This window comes from Eretmochelys imbricata, chromosome 1 (genome assembly GCF_965152235.1).
Source record: "Eretmochelys imbricata isolate rEreImb1 chromosome 1, rEreImb1.hap1, whole genome shotgun sequence".
Lineage (NCBI taxonomy): Eukaryota > Metazoa > Chordata > Testudines > Cheloniidae > Eretmochelys > Eretmochelys imbricata.
The window spans coordinates 108,250,722-108,271,682 of NC_135572.1; the positions used below are offsets into that span (position 1 = coordinate 108,250,722).

Sequence of the window (20,961 nt, forward strand, 5' to 3'; positions counted from 1 at the left end):
GTTTTGATGGGAGACCTTTCCACCGACAAGCTCTGATATAGTTCTATATCTATGATAGTCTCAATGGAAACTATCTATAAATTATAGACATAGCTGAAGAAAAATAAGTGGGAAAGAGAGCATCCAGTCCCAGCCCTGCTAAGTGTTGGCCCCTCTGTGCAGCTACTCTGGGCCCACCCGTCCCTAGCACAGGGTAACTGCAGGAGCCTTTTTGCAATAGGCAGCCCTTCCAATCCTGAGTGCAGCCCCCTTCCCTACCTGCATCATTTAATGCTGCTTCAGGCAGAAATAACTCAGGAAAAGATATCAGTTGAATATCTATTGCCTCGGTAGAGGACAAGGCCACATACAGTAGTTTCTCCCCTTCTCTCCTTAGTCCAGTTTACTCAGAATCTTTTGGAATCCTGGTTACATGGAGGTCTGGCAGAAGTGATTCCTTGTGGCTGTGGAAAGGACAGCTATTTTGTACTGCTCCGCTCCCACAACTCCAGGATACAGCCCCATGGTTTCTCTGACATTTGCTTATGGAATCAGAGGTGGATGCTTGGACCCATAGAAAATATCAGAGTGAGAACAAATACCACAGATCTGTAATCTGCACCATTTCCTAACCTGAATCGTTTGGGACATTTGAAGTACATCCCTCATGAAAATACATGTTCTTATTCTCCATGCATAAAAACTGAGTTTCCAGGAGGAATCCCTAATGGCAGATTTTCCCTGATACAGTGTCTTCCATTGTACTTTTGTCTATTCATCCATTTAGTTTCTAGTATTTTCATTATCCTACAACCTCTTTCATGTTGGTTAGCTTTTGTGTGTCCATATATACTTGTCTTGTCTGATTTTATATTATATTTGTTTTAATTACCGTCCTCCATCTGTAATGAAAATAATGTAGAGATATAAATGCAGAACACACGCAGGAGCCAGGCATTGAAATAAAAAATTGTACAATTTAACTTCTAGTTTCCAAAATTAACCTTTAACAAGTAAGGCTATTTTCTGAGCTTCATCTTTCCCTTTCTCCCCCATTCTTTAACACTTCATCCCATACTCTCCTTGCTGCTCAAGATGACAGTAGTTTCACTAGCATCTCCATCTCTCAGCTCAGTTATAATTTTTATTCTTTAATATATCTTGGAGCTGGCTGGTCAAGAGTCCCAGTTCTAATCTTTTAAACATTGAAACATGCAGGGAGGTGAGACCAGAAAAAGAAAAAAAAATACAGTGGAGTAAAATCATAGAGGCTTTTTCTGTGACTATGATTTCCCCAGCATAACCTCTGCAAAGCCAGTGAGCTTAGTGTCATTGTGTGTTAATAAATTAAATTGGGAGCAGTAAAGCATCATCATCTCCCAACTGAGATTTTAAAACTCTGACAAAAGTAAATTAGGCCATGGACCGAGCTCTGTTGGAAGGTATGAATTTGCCTGGGCTCATGGAACCTGTGCTGATGCCTAGGATTGAGGGCAAGGATAGGAAACATGAAGTAAACAGAAAAGAAAGGATGAAAATTATAAATGATAAGAGCAGAGTCTGGCTCAGACTAGATCATTAATGCGACACTTGATGATGATTGGTTGGAATTCTCCTTTGTTCTGATATTTCCTGCTTTAATTTCTAAACACTGAAAACCTCTGATCAAACTGGTTTTCTGCAATGTTTGGAATATTGTTCTCAAATGCTGGTTTTTCATTTCTTATTTTCATAATTTGCCCTTTTTTGAAAGAAGAGTATTTCCTCCCCCTGACAAGTTAAACCTTTGGGAAGTTAAAATGCCTGCTAATCACATATGTCTTGAGAAAGTCTTTAAAATAATACACTGCTTATGTATTATTCACAGCTGCACATAGCCTGTGCAAATGGATACAAGGATGTGGCATCTCTGATACTGGATCATGGTGCTGATGTCAATGTTGTGGATAATCAGTACTGGACCCCTCTGCATTTAGCTGCAAAATATGGACAGGTAAAGTTTGATTTTTCTCCTGCATGTCTTTTCAGTGTATGTTGTAGCCTCTTTTTTCAGTAGTGAGCATTTTAAAATGGGAATATTTTAATGTATTAAAGAAGAACATAGTTTTGGTTAGATAAATAGAGTATAAAATAAGAAAAATATATAATAATCCAGGCATCACTTGAAAATAAATATCATAACACTATTAACCTGATACAGGTCATTAAAAAACAACTTGCTGTCCTCAGTAAAAAAAAAAAAAAAAATCAGCAAAAATTACATTGAAATTGAAATTATTTATTTTATGGGGGGAAGCCAGAACAAACATTTGTGCTCTATATTTTGTTGCATATATCATACTTTGGTGCCATGGACTAGAGTTTAGTCGAGGCAAAGCTACATAGCAAAGGAGCATCCACGAGAGGACTAGCAACACAGTTGATGCATTCGAAGCCTGGCTTCCTCAAAGCCTCCGAAATTGACATTCAGTGAGCCCTCTATTCATTGAAATGTGGAAAGGTGTTCTGGGCTGGATTTAGGATTCATGGGAAGTGTCTTATAGTATGAATCCTCCTGGTCCACTACTGTACACCTACCCCCTTTCGGATTATTCTGCTTCTGCTGGGAGGAATCTTGGCAGCAGCTGTGTCTGGGGTGGGGGTGAGGGTGGGATGGGTGTGGGTGGAAAGCGGGAAGGTGGGGAGGAATGGCCAGACGAAATATGGTTTGAAATGTAGCTGCAGAACCAGATTTCTTTTCTATATTTTATCCCATTTCTAATGCCCAGTTCCAGCACTTTGGGTTGGAGAGAGCCATGCACTTACATACATAATGCAGGAGTTAGACGTGTTTACATTTCTGATTGTTATTTTTATAAAGTTTATTCAAAACTATCAATAAAAATCCATGTCGCCTACTGGGAGTCAGAAACTTCTTAATTCTAATCCTGGTTCTGACATTGACTCATTGTGTGTCTATCAGCAAAGATATTTAGGTCCAAATTTTCAAAAGTGTCAACTAGTATTAGAAGCTCAACCTTTGGACACCTAGGTGTCTCTCAGTTCGGGCACTTGAAATTCGTGGACACTTCTGAAACTTGTTTCCTTGGCGACCCAACCTGTAAAATGGAGATAATGTTACTTACATGTCTCATAGTAATATTGTGAGGCTTGATAAAGAAATATGTGTAGAAGACACTGAAAATATAAAGCACTATATAAAAGCTAAGAAAAGAAACTACGAGTATTGTATTACTAAAAGTCAATGGAGATAATTCAGTGCATCTAGTTCAACCTCTATCCAGTCTTTGATAGAAGCAGTAAACTCTTTTTTTCTGTTTCAGTGTTATGGATATGTCAGTTATTTATATGTACTTACACAGCTAAACTTATGAGTGATCTGATGTACATGCTGAGATATGAAAGGAGGACAGTTGTCTCTTTAGGGCATAAAACTGTTTACAATGGGTTCAATTTATTTAAAAAAACATTCTTCTGGTTTCTAGGCTAGGAAAGCTAGACAAGGTAGCCTGAAAGAATATGATGCCTATTTCATTTAAAAAAGCCCTTTCTGTTTCCGTATTCTTCACATTCAGTACTAGATTTTCAGATTGCATTTCAAGCACCTAGCCAGTTCCAAAAAATTAAAAAGACAGAAATATTTTTGTAAATGCAATTCAAGTACTTGTCACAAATATATAACAGAGTTGATCTGACAAATTGTGTACCTACATTAATGCCCCCACTTGCTATATAATCTATCTTCAGGTTTCCAGAAACATTCAGAGAGAAGATTTGTTACTCCGAATTACACAGTGATTAGAGTTTTGTTCCTTATTAACTTACAGTGCATGTACTCCTTTTCTTTTTGCGAATACAGACTAACACGGCTGTTACTCTGAAACCTGTCCCTTTACTGTTTGTGTTCTCCTTTTCAAGATGTAAATGGCTTCTAACATCTCCTTTTCCCTCTTTGTTCAAACATATAATGTCCTTCGTGGCAAGAAGCAAATTAGTAGTCAGGTAAAATAATGAACTTGAGACTAATTAATTCTTCAATTTAAAATATTAACCTTTACTTCTGAGATATATCATACTTGTAACTCTGTGACCATAAGTATTAGTAGTTGGATATTTTTTCCAATATCTAGGTTCTAAGATCATTGGGATTTATGTGCATAAGGTTGCACTATATTTGAACATTTTTGAAAGGGTAAATTCATAGCCAAATTTCCTCTCCCAAAATAAGCCATCTTTCAGCTGAATAAGTATTTGTTTGTAAAAGGGGCATGAATGAGGATTTTGTGTGATAACTGTGTGTGCTAGTGTTGATTTATCTTATTTTATATTGTTTTCTGTTTTCTGATGCCTTAATTTGCCTGGGGTGTGTGTGTGTGTGGGGTGGGGGTGGGGGATTAATTGATATTGTGCAGAAAAAACAATGAGAACATTCTAAAGAACGAACCCTGCAGTCCAAGTGAGGATCACTGAAAGCCATCACCATACTGGAAATGGTGGGAATCTGCTACAGGGAGAAGGAGTGGAGCTAGTTGTTGGAAACCCACATGTTCTCTACAAAGCCGTGCTCTGCAGAGGCTCCCTGTAGATGAGTTTGGTGTGCATGTCCTTTGGATCTATGCGGTGGCATACACAGCAGCATTGCACAGGGTATTGAGGGCATTGCACAGCAGCTATGATGGCTACTGCTCCTGGGTACATCTACACTACATTCTAAAACCCATGATGGCAAGTCTTAGAGACCGGGTCTACAGACTTGGGCTTGCAGGGCTCACTCTACAGTGCTAGAAACAGCTGTGTAGACATTCAGGTTCTGGCTGGAGCTCAGGCTCTGAAGTCTGAGGAAGGAGGTGGGCTTCATTCAGAGCCCAGCTCCACTTCCTCCCCATAGCCTGAGGTGGAGAATTCTATCCTGTATAGGCCACTGCAGCTCACAGCCCATTTGTTTGGGCTGTGTACGCTGGAAAGCATTTAGTTCTAAACATGTGCTCAGATACAGCTCAGAGTAATTTAATTTACAGACATTGGAAAGAAAAGAAATGCAAACATAATGGTTTTCCAGAATTTCTTAAACTGGAGAATAAATTATCTGACTTTAAGAACACACAATTTGCAGCTCTAGCATTTTGCAAGGCCTCCAATCCTCTCACATATAACTCCAAAGGAATTATTAATTATTATTATTATTATTTTATTTTATTTTTTGTGGTAATACCCAGGAGTCTCACTTGGGGTGAGAGACTCCATTATACTAAGTACTGTATGAACACATAACAAAAAATGGTCCCTGTCCCCATATATCTATGAACAACAAATGAGGAATATTGCACTGACACTCACTGCTGTTAACAAATAAAGCACATTCACTCCTCCCATGCATAGTTAATGAACAAAACAACTTTGAATATATTATCTTATTAACACTATGGATAATTTACCATTTTGACTTAACAGATAACAATGGCCCAGTGTGGGTTCTGTTCATAAGAGGTTACAAGCAAATCATCTTTAAATTGCTTTGTCAAGAAAGTCTCATTAGATGTGGAGGAAAATATTTCACCCAATGGATAAGCAATCAGGGTTGGTTTGTTTTTAAAAAATCATTCTTATAATGATATTTTGAAACAACTTTTACCCTCAGTATGAATTTATATGCATCTGATATTTAGAGATCAGTACTGAGTGCTTTATTATAAATGTCGGGTTTTGTCTATGTAATGTGATGGTTTATGAGTATTGATAACATTTTGAGAAATATTTCAGTTTAAGGACAACCCCAGTTAAAATACCTTCCATGATTAATGTGCCTCAACTGCAAATAATTTTGAAGGGAAATTAGTTTATGATTAGCAATAAAATGTATTAATGGCATTTCCTGGAATGAGCTGAGTAAATGTTATAATGTACTCTTTACAACTCCACTCTCTTGGAATGGGCTCTGTAATACATGTTAGCGGTTGGTTTTGTTTAAAAGTCTCACTTAGAAAACTCATGTGAGTGATAAATCTCTGTGTGTGAGCAGCATACTGTTCTTTTATGATCTGTACACAAACACATTTGGTTCTGGCTTGATACATGTTTATTACCATTTGTGTTTACAATGAGAATAGCAATATCAATCCAGGGGGTGATAAACTAATTTTATAGCAGCCTAGAATCTAAATGGATGAGACAGTTCAATTTAGACATGGGAAAAACAAAAACCTTGAAATATGGTAGTGTAGTCATAACATACATAGTTAATCCTTGAATGTGCACGTAGAAGTCCATAATGTTCTGTGTTTCATTCTGTCATCTTTTGAAAAATATTTGCATAATCAATCTGAATTTTACCTGTATTAAACTAACATAGACCTGTTACCTTGGAAATTCTTCTTGAGGACTTCTTTCCATTGTGCTTTCTGAGAACATATCAGAATGGACAGATGGGCGTTCTAGTTCCGTATCCTGTCTTTGATAATGGCCAATAATGGATGCTTCAGAAGAAACCTTAAACCTTCACAAAACATCACTTTTACAGTACCCTACCATCACCCCATCCAATCGTAATATTATGCCTTGAGTCACAGAGATTGACAGCCTGTCAAATTCTGTCCTCGCTGTTGTGCTTACAAATGCTATTCTTATTCATAAAACTATGTCTATTTCTTTGAATGCTACTAGCTGTTTAACTCCATAATGTGCTGCAGCAATGAGTTCCATGAGTTAACTGAACATTTTATTTTAAAATATTTTGTATTTTTAAATATGTAGATTTTTCATTTCATTTTCACCCTGCATTATGGATTAAGGTAACTTGGAGGGCTCTATTCTCTCATTCATTACTTTTTTCTATCTCTATATAATCTTTTCTACACCTATTCTGTTTTTGTTTTAGATACAGTGACCTAAATTTAATTGCATATTCAAAATTAGGAAACACTGTCCATTGATATTACATTTGAATATATCCTGAAACATTTTCTATGGCTCAATTAACTTTTTGGACCACTGTGCTCTAATCTTTATTACATCTTTATTATGCTGCCCACAATGACCTAGATATTTTTTTCCTGGCAAGATAGAATTGAATAATTCAGGACTAGAGCTCTGTATGGAAATGCTGCAGTTTTCTCCACAGTGGTGTTTGTGAACTGAACTCTGTAGGATGGTTCGAGAGAGACTGGCAGTAAACCAGCCCCTGCAGGCTTACATAACAGTTAAGATTTCAAATGCTAAAACTTCCAAGGGAACATTTCACCTCTTCTTCTATTACTCCTGACCAGGCCCCTGGACTGCTATGTATTGTTGCCTTCTTCAGAAAAGTGAAATGATCTTCACCCCTTCACCCCTCTGCTGCCTCCTGGTCTATTAATTCTCTCCCTTTTATGGCGTGCCACCTAGCTTCTGTCCCATGTTCTATCTTTGAAGATGCCAGGCAAAATGATTAAGAGAACTGCTAGCCACCAAGCAACTGCTATGCTAGCTTGGCCATGCACTTAGCGCAGAGTAAGTGCAGGGAGGAAAAGAGGGTTTCCATTTCCCTGTTGTGTGGGAGTAGGTCAGCCAGCTTCCTGGCCCTCCAAAAGAGCCTTGTTATATGGGGAAGTGGCTCTGCTTGACACACTTCTCTCCCAAAGACAGAAGATAGATGAATTGCCAGTCAGTTCAGTGCCCATTAACACAGGGCTACTGAGCTTATGAGGCAGTGGAAGAGGGTACAGGAGGCTATAGAGCCCTCCAGTGTTGGCAAATAAAGGAGACATGAGGCTTTTTATAAGTTGTGTGTGAGGTTGGCTTTTGGTGGGAGAGATCATTTGGGAGCGTAGAAGGAGGCCAGCTGCCTGGAAAGATTTTCCAGAACCTTTCACAATTTTCTATACTGTGTAAACTTCCTCTTCTTGAGTTTATAACATGAATGGAACTTACAAACCAGGCTCAGTTCAAGAAAGTTCTGGGTTTGATATAAGCTTATTGCCCATTTCTGCTTAGAATCCATACAGCAGTTCAAATTGTTTCTTGTGCTGTATGCAATTTTTTAATTACACTGTAATTTTTTAATTGACACTGAATTTCATCTAAGATCATAAGAATGGCCATACTGGGTTAGACGAAAGGTCCAGCTAGCCCAGTATCCTGTCTTCTGACAATGGCCAGTGCTAGGAGGGAAGGAAGAGGGCAAGTAATCATCAAGTGAACCATCCCCTGTTGTCCATTTCCAGCTTCTGGGAAACAGAGGCTAGACCCATCCTGACTAATAGCGTTTGATAGACCTATCCTCTTGAATTTATCTAGTCCTTTTTAAAACCCTGTTATAATCTTGGCCTTCACAACATCCTCTGGCAAAAAATTTCACAGGTTGACTGTGCGTTATATGAAGAAATAGTTGCTTTTGTTTGTTTTAAACCTGCTGCCTATTAATTTCATTTGGTGACCCACTAGTTCTTGTGTTATGAGAAGGAGTAAATAACACTTCCTTATTTACCTTCTCCAAAGCAGCCATGATTCTATAAACCTCTATCATGTCCCCCCTTAGTCGTCTATTTTCCAAGCTGAAAAATCCCAGTCTTATTAATCTCTTCTCATATGGAAACTGTTCCATATCCCTAATCATTTTTGTTGCCCTTTTCTATAGCTTTTCCAATTCCAATATATATGTTTTTTGAGATGGGGCAACTGCATCTGCATGCAGTATTCACGATGTGGGCATACCATGGATTCTTATAGAGGCAATATGATATTTTCTGATTATCTGAAAATACAGCAGGGAGATTTATATACATAGAGAACATGAAACAATGGGTGTTACCATACACACTGTAACCAGAGTGATCATTTAAGGTGAGCTATTACCAGCAGGAGAGTGGGGGGGGAACCTTTTGTAGTGATAAGTCATCGTCCCCCACCCCCCGCTCTCCTGCTGGTAATAGAACTCTGGTTACAGTGTGTATGGTAACACCCATTGTTTCATGTTCTCTATGTATATAAATCTCCCCACTGTATTTTCCACTGAATGCATCCGATGAAGTGAGCTGTAGCTCACGAAAGCTTATGCGCAAATAAATGTGTTAGTCTCTAAGGTGCCACAAGTACTCCTTTTCTTTTTGCGGATACAGACTAACATGGCTGCTACTCTGAAACCTGTCTTTTTTTAAACAAAGTCTTATGTTTAGGAATCTCATATAACATGCCAGATGGGAGTGAAGAAGCAATCTCTGTTACTTCTACAGCCTTAATAAGATAGAGACTGTGCTAGTTAACCATACTTGGAAAGAAAAGAAAAGAAAAGAAAAGAAAAGAAAAGAAAAGAAAAGAAAAGAAAAGAAAAGAAAAGAAAAGAAAAGAAAGCATCATGTGGTTTAAAATTTGGAATGAGCAAATTGCATGAGCTTCTATATGTGAATTTACAGTGATTAAAGATTAAAAAGACCATGAACCTCATTAAAAATCTTGAGCTGAAAATGGATGAATGCTGCTAGATTAGAAAAAGAGGCTTTGAAGCTAATATCTTATCGTTATAACATCAGAACTAAACATTATAACATCAGAACTAAACCATATGAAAAACATGGAAGCAAAGTACTAATCCAGCTGCATTAAAGGTATACAGCTTTCCATAGCTGATCTATAATCTCAGATTCTCTATCTTGCATGAGCTTCCTGTTACTGCAAAAGAAATGTCATCAGAGTCTGAATTAGACCTTCTGTTGCTATTGTCTTTTCTGTGTATATTTAAGGGTTCTATGAATGTATAGAACAAATTAAAATTTAAATACTATTAAACTCCAAAAGGTGAATGCACAGTAACGAGTTACTGTATACTGTGGCATTTCCATACAGTGGTACCAAAATCCTAACAAGCCAGATTGTTGGCAATATTTCATGAAACCACCCTCAAACAGTTTACAGTGAAAGCTGTCAGCAGACGCTATTTTTGGTCACCAAGTTTCAATCAAGATACAGGAACAGTGAGAGTATGGTGTAATGCATGCCAGCAGATCTAATGTGCCCACCTGTTGCATGTGGCTTAGAATCCATGGCTCAGAGAACTTTTATTCACCTTGCTTAGAAGTAAAGCAAATGATAAAATAGTATATGCACGCTTCATGAAGCAGGAGTTAATAGCTTTACCTAGTATCACTATTAGCAAAACCAAACATGTTTGTTGCATATAACTTCCGGAGAAGAAATATCAGACACTGATAACTCCATACATACCTGAAGAATGTCTGGTGTTCTTACGGAAAAATAGTGTCAAACATATTATAGTCACTGCTAAACATACTATATAAAATGGATTAAAACAGTGCTTCTCCAAATATTAAAAAACAAGAGAGAAGGGTAACCACTTGGGTACGTCAGTCTGTCAGTGGGTGTATATACAGTATGTGTGGCGCTGTTGTCACTTTTATATAGGAATAAAAGTCATCTGCTGTCTTGGACAGATCAGGATGTTGCAAATTGCAACGGACTCCAGTTACTGCAGTATTGCTAATCCCACACATTCAAGAATTATGAGTAAGGCCCTTAAAAAAAGTCATGAGATTTAATAAATAAATTAAATATGGAGTTATTTTTTATTGAACTTTCTATTTATTTGACCTCTTGCTTCTGAACCTCTAGGGTTCATATTTTAAAGCTTTTCCCTGCAACCATCAGGGCTGGAAAGATACTTATTTTTGAAAATGCAAGCTGAGAGTCTCACATAATCATGAAAGTCCCGGAGCTGAGGCTTTAAGTAATTCACTAAATATCAGAAACTCGTAATAAAGCTGTGAGAGTTGGCAACACTTCTATGATGTTAAATTAGAATAATGCAATTGTTAAATAGAAGTTCTCCATACTCTACTGAGAACACCATCACAAAGTGCATTTGCAAATGTGTTTTATCAGAAATAAAGCTTGAAAACTTAGTATGGCAAGCTAACTTGTCTAGTTCCTCTTTTTTAGGGAATTCCTAATTTTGTACTATATGTATCTTTTTCAAAAGTTTACCCATGAAATAGCAATCCTTTAAATACTCCCCCCCACCCCTTTGTGCATTCACTATGCACATTTCCGTGGGTTAAATATTGATTCCTGTATATTTGCACCTAAATATCTTTTTGATTAATTTCCATTAATTAGCCTAATAGCGTAAATTGAACTGCCGCTTAGTCCTGTCAAATTCAACATTTCTTTTAGGCCACAACAGGGAATGTATCCCTTTCGCTGACTTCTGATAGTACAGATTGCTGTACTACCTGTTCATGTTTACTTTTGGTATGAATACTGACTTATCATCCTACTCCACTGTGAATTGTGGTTTCATTGTATTTGCTTTAACTCCGTGCTAACCTTCATATTGAAATAAATGTACATAGATCATTATATGATCATATTTCAACATTGTAACAACAGACCTGACAGTTAAAAAAAGAAGAAAAAAGAGGGGAAAATATACTCCGTTTCACACTGCCACTAGCTTGCATATCAAAGCAGAGTTTCCCCAAAATTCAATTTCAGAGCTTCTGCAAACACATTCCAAGATATTTTTCACTGAATTGAACCCGAAGGAGTAGGAATTGTTCAGTATTTCAAACTGAATAGAGTATAGTTACTCAGAGAATATATATTTTCCTTGTCAAGAAGTTGGAATCTTTCATTTATGGTCAGGAAATCTAGAGAATATTTTATCCAGGTATAAATCACCCTTTTCCCTTAGGTCTTTTCTTTTCAGCAAACATGATGATCCTCAGATACAGTGTCAGCATTTCCCTTCAGATTATATTCTATTGGTTTCCTCCAAGCCAGAGAACCACTGTTGGGTTTCTGTGTTTTCTCTCTCTCTCTCTCTTTCCTTTTTACTATTTTTTCAGAAGATTTCAATACATCTTTCAAATGCTAATTGTAAACATATAATGCTAAGACAGGCAGAGGGGGTTTAACACAATACAAGTGACATTGAACCAGACATACACTTCTGTGCATTAAATTCAGACTATGTGCAGGCACAGTTTTTTAAGAAATAATTTAAGGCTTTCAACCAAATATGTTAATTTGTGTGACATTAAGCTAACAAACACACAGGCTGCATTATATATTGCTGTTTGACCATCACAGCACCTCAGTGATCAATATAAGTAAGCTGTCCTTGATATGCTTAATTAATAACTCTCACTTCAACATAGATATTAATTGCACACACACACAAAGTTAAAGAACATTATGAAATCAAAATTTCGGATATGTCAGAATTAAGATGGCCTGTGCTTAATCCAATCTCTTTGGACTATGTATTATGATTGTCTTTAATTACATGATCACATACTATTTTTCCCACAGGACACCCAGTTTCATTCAGAGCACAGAATAGATGGTGTTCACTTAATAAGTAGCTATTCAATATTTTGTTTTCTTCTTCCTGTTCAATGGGCAGCCCCATGTTTAATTTACTGCATGCTATTCAACCCTGCTCCAGTGACCCTTTTTTCCCCATGGGCTTTTCTATGGAGCTCACTACTATAGTATCTGAGTACTTCACAGACTTTAATGAATTTATTTTCACAAAATCCCGTGAGCTGAAGGGGTGGTGATATCCCCATTTTGCACATGGGGATCTGAAGCACAGAACAATTAAGGTCAAAATGTTCACTAATTTTGGGTGCCCACTTTGAGACACCTAGAACCTGAGTTTTCAGAGTACCTAGCATTGTATAGCACAATAGGTTTTCAAGAACTCAAAGGAACTTGGAAGAAACTTGAAGCCAGAAGGAGAGGGATGGGGGAAATGTTGGGTCTGACAGGGAGAATATATGGATTTGGACAGGGAGCAGGATTGAGGAATGGAAGGATTTGATACTTGGGAACATATGTAAATTAGGTAATGCATAGCCATTGAATATGCAAGCTAGGACATTTTATCATTTGCATAAAATCTGCAACTTTCTGAATTTACAGCTTTAACAAGTGTGTCCCAAAGGGGGAAGGAGGAAAAAAGACTGGGTGAGAGTAAGACTGAAGCTTGGGAGCGTCATTAAGGGAATGCTGTGAGGAATAAAGGCCTCAGCCAGTGCTAGTATCTTACCCTCCATCAGCAGCTGCAGAGGATGTGTATACACCAAAGCTGGGAGTGAGCCTCCCAGACCAGGTAGACAAGACTCCTGCTAGCGGTGCTCAAGCTAGCATGCTAAAAGTAACAGTGTGGACATTGCTGCTGTGGCAGAGATGCAGGCTAGCCACCCGAGCTCAGATCCAGGAGGTTGAGTGGCCTTGAGAGCCTGAGCTATCTACCCATGCTGGGTTGTTTGCTGCCATCAGCGGTGCAGACATACCCAGAGAGACTTAAGATCCTGTGTACTACTTAGGGTATGTCTACACTACGAAATTAGGTCGAATTTATAGAAGTCGTTTTTTTAGAAATCGTTTTTATATAGTTGATTGTGTGTGTCCCCACACAAAATGCTCTAAGTGCATTAAGTGCATTAACTCGGCGGAGTGTTTCCACAGTACCGAGGCTAGCGTCGACTTCCGGAGTGTTGTACTGTGGATAGCTATCCCACAGTTCCCGCAGTCTCTGCTGCCCATTGGAATTCTGGGTTGAGATCCCAATGCCTGATGGGGCAAAAAACATTGTCGCGAGTGGTTCTGGGTACATGTCATCAGGCCCTCCCTCTGTGAAAGCAATGGCAGACAATCGTATCACGCCTTTTTTCCTGAGTTACCTGTGCAGACGCCATACCATGGCAAGCATGGAGCCCGCTCAGCTCACTGTCACCGTATGTCTCCTGGGTGCTGGCAGACATGGTACTGCATTGCTACACAGCAGCAGCAACTCATTGCCTTGTGGCAGCAGATGGTGCAATAGGCCTGAAAACCATCCTCATCGTGTCCGAGGTGCTCCTGGTCGCCTTGGTAAGGTCGGTCAGGAGGGCCTGGGCAGACATGGGCGCAGGGACTCAATTAGGAGTGACTCGACCAGGTCATTCTCTTTAGTTCTGCAGGCAGTTCTATTGTACCGTCTTATGGTGAGCAGGCAGGAGATGAGGATGGCTAGCAGTCCTATTGCACTTCTTTTGCCGAGCAGCCAGGAGATGTGGATGGCTTGCAGTCCTACTGAACCGTCTGCTGCCAGCCAAAGATGTAAAAGATAGATGGAGTGGATCAAAACAAGAAATAGACCAGATTTGTTTTGTATTCATTTGTGCCACCCTCCCTCCCTTCGTGAAATCAACGGCCAACAATCGTTTTGGTGAGGTCTGTCAGGGGCACCTTGAAAACTTTAATGGAGATTCAGTCCTGCCTGAACTAGCGGAGGGAGGGATAGCTTAGTGGGTTGAGCATTGGCTTGCTAAACCCAGGGTTTTGAGTTCAATCCTTGAGGGGGCCATTCTGTGTGACAGTTGTTTTTGTTTCTTCTTGATGTAAAGCCACCTCCTTTGTTTATTTTAATTCCCTGTAAGCCATCCCTGTAAGCCATGTCATCAGTCGTCCCTCCCTCCGTCAGACTGTGGGGGCTGCTGTGATGCAAGTAACCAACGCAATCAAAGATCTGCTGATATCAAGGTAGTGACCCTGGGAAATGTGCAGGTCATAGTGGATGGCTTTGCTGCAATGGGATTCCCTAACTGTGGTGGGGCCATAGACGGAACCCATATCCCTATCTTGGCACCGGAGCACCAAGCTGGCGAGTACATAAACCGCAAGGGGTACTTTTCAATAGAGCTGCAAGCTCTGGTGGATCACAAGGGACGTTTCACCAACATCAACGTGGGATGGCCGGGAAAGGTACATGATGCTCGCATCTTCAGGAACTCTGATCTGTTTCAAAAGCTGCAGGAAGGGACTTTATTCCCAGACCAGAAAATAACCGTTGGGGATGTTGAAATGCCTATATTTATCCTTGGGGACCCAGCCTACCCCTTAATGCCATGGCTCATGAAGCCGTACACAGGCAGCCTGGACAGTAGTCAGGAGCTGTTCAACTACAGGCAGAGCAAGTGCAGAATGGTGGTAGAATGTGCATTTGGACGTTTAAAAGCGCGCTGGTGCAGTTTACTGACTAGGTTAGACCTCAGCGAAACCAATATTCCCACTGTTATTACTGCTTGCTGTGCGCTCCACAATCTCTGTGAGAGTAAGGGGGAGACGTTTATGGCGGGGTGGGAGGTTGAGGCAAATCTCCTGGCCGCTGGTTATGAGCAGCCAGACACCAGGGCAGTTAGAAGAGCACAGGAGGGTGCGGTGCACATCAGAGAAGCTTTGAAAACCAGTTTCATGACTGGCCAGGCTATGGTGTGAAAGTTCTGTTTGTTTCTCCTTGATGAAACCCCCCGCCCCTTGGTTCACTCTACTTCCCTGTAAACTAACCACCCTCCCCTCCCAACTTTGATCACCACTTGCAGAGGCAATAAAGTCATTGTTGCTTCACATTCATGCATTCTTTATTAATTCATCACACAAATAGGGGGATAACTACCAAAGTAGCCTGAGAGGGGTGGTGGAGGAGAAAAGCACTGGGAGAGGTGGGGAGGAGGGAAGGACAAGGCCAGACAGCACTTTAAAAGTTTAAAACTTTAAATCTTATTGAATGCAAGCCTTCTGTTGCTTGGGCAATTCTCTGGGGTTGAGTGGCTGGGTGGCCGGAGGCCCTCTCACCACATTTTTGGGAGTCTGGGTGAGGAGGCTATGGAAGTTGGGGAGGAGGGCGGTTGGTTACAGGGGCTGTAGCGGCGGTCTGTGCTCCAGCTGCCGTTCCTACAGCTCAACCATATGCTGCAGCATATTAGTTTGATCCTCCAGCAGCCTCAAAATTGAATTCTGCCTCCTCTCCTTTCAGGTTCAGCCCTCTCTTCAGCCCACCACTTACTCACCTCAGCCCGCCACCTCTCTTCCCGGTCATTTTATGCTTTCCTGCACTCTGACATTGTCTGCCTCCACGCATTCATCTGTGCTCTGTCAGTGTGGGAGGACAGCATGAGCTCAGAGAACATTTCATTACGAGTGCGTTTTTTTTTTTTGCGTTCTAATCTTCACTAGCCTCTGGGAAGGAGAAGATCCTGTGATCCTTGAAACACATGTAGCTGGTGGAGAAAAAAAAGGGACAGTGGTATTTAAAAAGACACATTTTATAGAACAATGGGTACACTCTTTCACGGTAAACCTTGCTTTTAACATTACATACATAGCATATGTGCTTTCGTTCCAAGGTCGCATTTTGCCTCCCCCTCCCCATGGTAAGCCCCTCCCCCCTTCCCACAGCTAACAGCGGGAAACATTTCTGTTCAGCCACAGGCGAACAGCCCAGCAGGAACGGGCACCTCTGAGTGTCCCCTTAAGAAAAGCACCCTATTTCAACCAGGTGACCATGAATGATATCAGTCTCCAGAGGATAACACAGAGCGATAAAGAACAGATGTTGTTTGAATGCCAGCAAACATACACTGCAATGCTTTGTTCTACAATGATTCCCGAGTACGTGCTACTGGCCTGGTGTGGTAAAGTGTCCTACCATGGTGGACGGAATAAGGCTGCCCTCCCCAGAAACCTTTTGCAAAGGCTTTGGGAGTACATCCAGGAGAGCTGTGAATGCCAGGGCAAATTAATCATTAAACATGCTTGCTTTTAATTATGTATAGTATTTTAAAAGGTACACTGATCAGAGGGCCCTTCTCTGCCTGGCGGGTCCGGCAGGCAGCCTTGGGTGGGTTCGGGGGGTACTGGCTCCAGGTCCAGGGTTCAGAACTGTCCAGAAACCATTCCTGGCTGTCGGGAAAACCGGTTTCTCCGCTTGCTTGCTGTGAGCTATCTACAACCTCATCATCATCATCTTCCTTGTCCCCAGAACCTGCTTCCGTGTTGCCTCCATCTCCATTGAAGGAGTCAAACAACACGGCTGGGGTAGTGGTGGCTGACCCCCCTAAAATGGCATGCAGCTCATCATAGAAGCGGCATGTTTGGGGCTCTGACCTGGAGCAGCCATTTGCCTCTCTGGTTTTCTGGTAGGCTTGCCTCAGCTCCTTAAGTTTCACGCAGCACTGCTTCGGGTCCCTGTTATGGCCTCTGTCCTTCATGCCCTGGGAGATTTTGACAAAGGTTTTGGCATTTTGAAAACTGGAACGGAGTTCTGATAGCACTGATTCCTCTCCCCATACAGCGATCAGATCCCATACCTCCCGTTCGGTCCATGCTGGAGCTCTTTTGCGATTCTGGGACTCCATCATGGTCACCTCCTGGCCAAACAGGAAATTGAAATTCAAAAGTTTGCGGGCCCTTTCCTGTCTACCTGGCCAGTGCATCTGAGTTGAGTGTGCTGTCCAGAGCGATCAGAATGAGCACTCTGGGATAGCTCCTGGAGGCCAATACCATCTAATTGTGTCCACAGTACCCCAAATACAACCCGGCAAGGCCGATTTCAGCGCTAATCCCCTTGTCGGGGATGGAGTAAGGAAATCGATTTTAAGAGCCCTTTAAGTCGAAAAAAAGGGCTTTGTTGTGTGGACGGGTGCAGGGTTAAATCGATTTAATGCTGCTAAATTCGTCCTCAACTCCTAGTGTAGACTAGGGCTTAGGGAGAAAATACCAGACCAGAGACCAGGAGAGGGGAGACACTTATCAGGACAGTTGAACCTGCTCTTCTCAGAAGTACTCCAGCTGAGAACAAAGAAACCAAAACATGATCTGATAACAGTTTAAAGCAGACTTCACATCCTCACCTGCAGTGGTTCCTGAGGAATTTCTTTCTATCACTGCTTCATGCATACTGTCTGCTCTCCTGTTATTGGAGTCTCTTATCTGTGTCAACAGGCCTTACTGGCTACAAGCTGGACAATATTTGTGCACCATAACCTGAGGTTTATGTAACTGAGCTATGTAACCTAGCTAACCTTTAATGTGTGGTGGGCTTTATAATATTAGTCTGCTGCATTTCATTTGTTTATCTGGGCTTATTCTTTAACAGTCTGTTTTCAGTTTTTTACCCCTTGTTTCAGTAGTTGTAAGTAAAGCTGTTCAGGGTGGATGACCCACCTTCTGTGCTTTTCCTGCCCATATGTGCATGCTTTCTTGGCTCCTTGCATCATAAACATTGCTCCCATTAATGAGTCACTCTTGATTTTCTTGTAAAATTTCCTGGGAGGACAAATGTCTCCATTCACAGTTTGCAAACTGTTTTTCCAGGTGGAGGCTCTGCACTTGTTTTTATAGGGAGCTAGTGTGCAAAGATGTGGTAGAATTTATGTGTGTGTAGAGCTTCTATCCTTAACTACACACACTACAATCATCCAGTGAATGCATGGCTTGGTATTATGGGTAGCATTTGGATTCAGGCAAATTCAGGCTCTGGCTCAGCCTGCCGAGTGCTGGCCCCTCCTAAGGAAGGGACATAGGGAAGTGAAGGCAGCAGGGTCTGCCTGGGGGAGGAGCTTATGAGGGAGGGACATACAAAGCTGTCAATTGGCAGTAGTTTCTCTGACTCCTCCTGTTCCTGTCTGTACATATTGCAGAGATAAGGTGGGTGAGCTAATATCTTTCATTGAACCAACTTCTCCTGGTGAGAGAAACGAGCTTTTGAGCTTACAGAGAGCTCATCTTTTATCTATTACAAGCAGCTCAAACAAGAGCCAGTGTGACACATGCCTGCTTGGTGTGGTGCTCTGTCCTCCTCTAGTGGCACCTAGACCATCTAGGATTGACGAGTCTGCTACAGCCTTGGCTAACACTAAGCTTCAGAGGTTACACCTGCTTATTCTAGTCAGGCATCCCCCCACGCTGTACTCAGGACAACAGAATTCCTGGTTGCCTTCCTTGAAGATAGACCCAAGAGTTGAGCTGGCTGGAGTATGGCAATTTTGTTTTGCAGCAACTTGGGGGTTTTGAAATTTGTTTTCATTTCACATTGGAAAAACCCAGAACTTTTTGAGAGGGTGTCTCACTGTCTGTCCAGATGTTTTAGGGCCCTGGCCTCTTCTTCCTAATTCAGAATGATCTGGGATGAAAACCTCTCCTCTGCATCAGGTACAACAGGGAGCTGAACCTGGGTCTCCCTTGAGCTTGCGGAAGACGGCACCCCTCTCACGGATCCGGAGGAGATGTGTGGGAGGGCCCGTGACTTCTACACAAGCCTTTTCTCCCCGGATCTGACCGATCCAGGCGCTTGCGGGGTGCTCTGGGAGGAACTCCCCACAGTCAGCGTGGGCGACCGAGACCGGCTAGAGCTGCCTCTCACCCTGGCCGAGTTCTCGGAAGCCCTCCGTTGCATGCCCACCAATAAATCTCTGGGCATGGACGGGCTGACCGTGGAGTTTTACCGCGTGTTCTGGGACATTCTCGGCCCAGACCTAGTCACTGTCTGGGTTGAGTCCTTGCAGAGCGGGGTCCTTCCTCTGTCGTGCAGGCGAGTGGTGCTCGCCTTGTTGCCGAAGAAGGGGGACCTCCGCGATTTACGAAACTGGCGTCCCGTCTCACTCCTTAGCACGGATTACAAAATCGTAGCGAAAGCAATCTCGCTGCGGCTAGGGTCCGTGATGGCGGACGTGATCCACCCAGACCAGACCTATACTGTCCCGGGTCGCAGCATTTTTGACAACCTATTTCTAGTCCGAGACCTTTTGGAACTCAGGCGGAGAGATGGTCTGTCGTTCGCCCTCCTGTCTCTTGATCAGGAGAAGGCGTTCGATAGCGTAGACCATGGGTACCTCCTGAGCACTCTGCAGGCGTTTGGATTCGGACCTCAGTTTGTGAGTTTTCTCCGGGTGCTGTATGCCTCCACGGAGTGTTTGGTTAGGCTCAACTGGACCCTGACCGAACCGGTCATCTTCAGGCGAGGAGTGCAGCAGGGGTGCCCCCTCTCGGGCCAGCTGTACGCTCTGGCGATCGAGCCTTTCCTCTGTCTCCTCCGCAGGAGGATGACAGGGTTGGTGCTGCGGGAGCCGGAGCTGCGGCTGGTCCTGTAGGCGTACGCCAATGACGTACTCCTTGTGGTCCAGGACCCGGGCGACTTGGCGCGAGTGGAGGCATGCCAGGCCATCTATTCAGCAGTCTCCTCCACCCGAGTCAACTGGGTCAAGAGCTCTGGCTTGGCGGTGGGGGACTGGCAGCAGGTAAGCTCCCTCCACCCGCGCTTCAGACCATCCAGTGGAGTGCGGGTCCACTGTTCTATCTCGGCGTTTACCTTTCCGCCACACACCCTTCCCCGCCGGAGAATTGGCAAAATTTAGAGGGCCGGGTGATAGAGCGGATCTGGAAATGGACGAGGCTACTCCAATGTCTCTCCCTCTGTGGGAGAGCACTGGTGCTTAACCAACTAGACCTGTCCACGCTCTGGTACCGGCTTAACACCCTGGCCCTGGCCCCGGGTTTCCTGACCCACCTGCGGAGATTGATTCTAGAGTTCTTTTGGTCACGAATGCACTGGGCCCCTGTTGGAGTTCTTCATTTACCCCGAAGGAAGGAGGGCAGGGCCTGAAGTGTCTGTACACTCAGGTCCGCGTTTTCCGCCTCCAGGCCCTGCAGAGGCTCCTTTATAGTGCAGGTAGTTTGAAGTGGAGCATATTGGCGCACGCCTTCCTGCGCCGCTTCCAAGGGCTCCGATACAACTGGCAGCTCTTTTATCTTTGTCCGAGAGGTTTTCCGCGAGACCTCTCCGGGCTGCCGGTCTTCTACCAGGACCTCCTCCGGACCTGGAAACTGTTTCTAATGACCAGGTCCATGGCGGCCACCGTGGGAGCAGATCTCACGGAGCCCCTGCTACACAATCCCCAACTCTGTGTGCAGGTGGCGGAGTCCCGTTCGGTGCGCCAGAGGTTGGTCCTGGCGGAAGTCACGAGGGTCGGAGACCTCCTGGACTACGACCGAAGAGACTGGCTGGATCCCCTGATGCTCACTCGGCGCATGGGGCTCTCCAGCCCTCGTACCCCCCGGCGCATACTTCAGGAGGTGAAGGCCGCCTTGACCCCCGCTGCTCGGGCTTATGTCAACCGAGCCTTGCGCGAGGGCGCACCCTGCCCATCCTCTACCCCAGGCCCGCCA

At 42.8% G+C, this 20,961-nt stretch overlaps 1 protein-coding gene across 1 annotated transcript in view; it reads left to right on the forward strand.

Moving 5' to 3' along the window:
• Window positions 1–20,961, forward strand: part of MYO16 (myosin XVI) — a 474,546-nt gene that overhangs the window by 116,718 nt on the left and 336,867 nt on the right. The window contains exon 6 of the mRNA XM_077807065.1: window positions 1,847–1,972. Coding sequence (XP_077663191.1) covers window positions 1,847–1,972 — 126 coding nt within the window. The remainder of the gene's footprint in view (window positions 1–1,846; window positions 1,973–20,961) is intronic.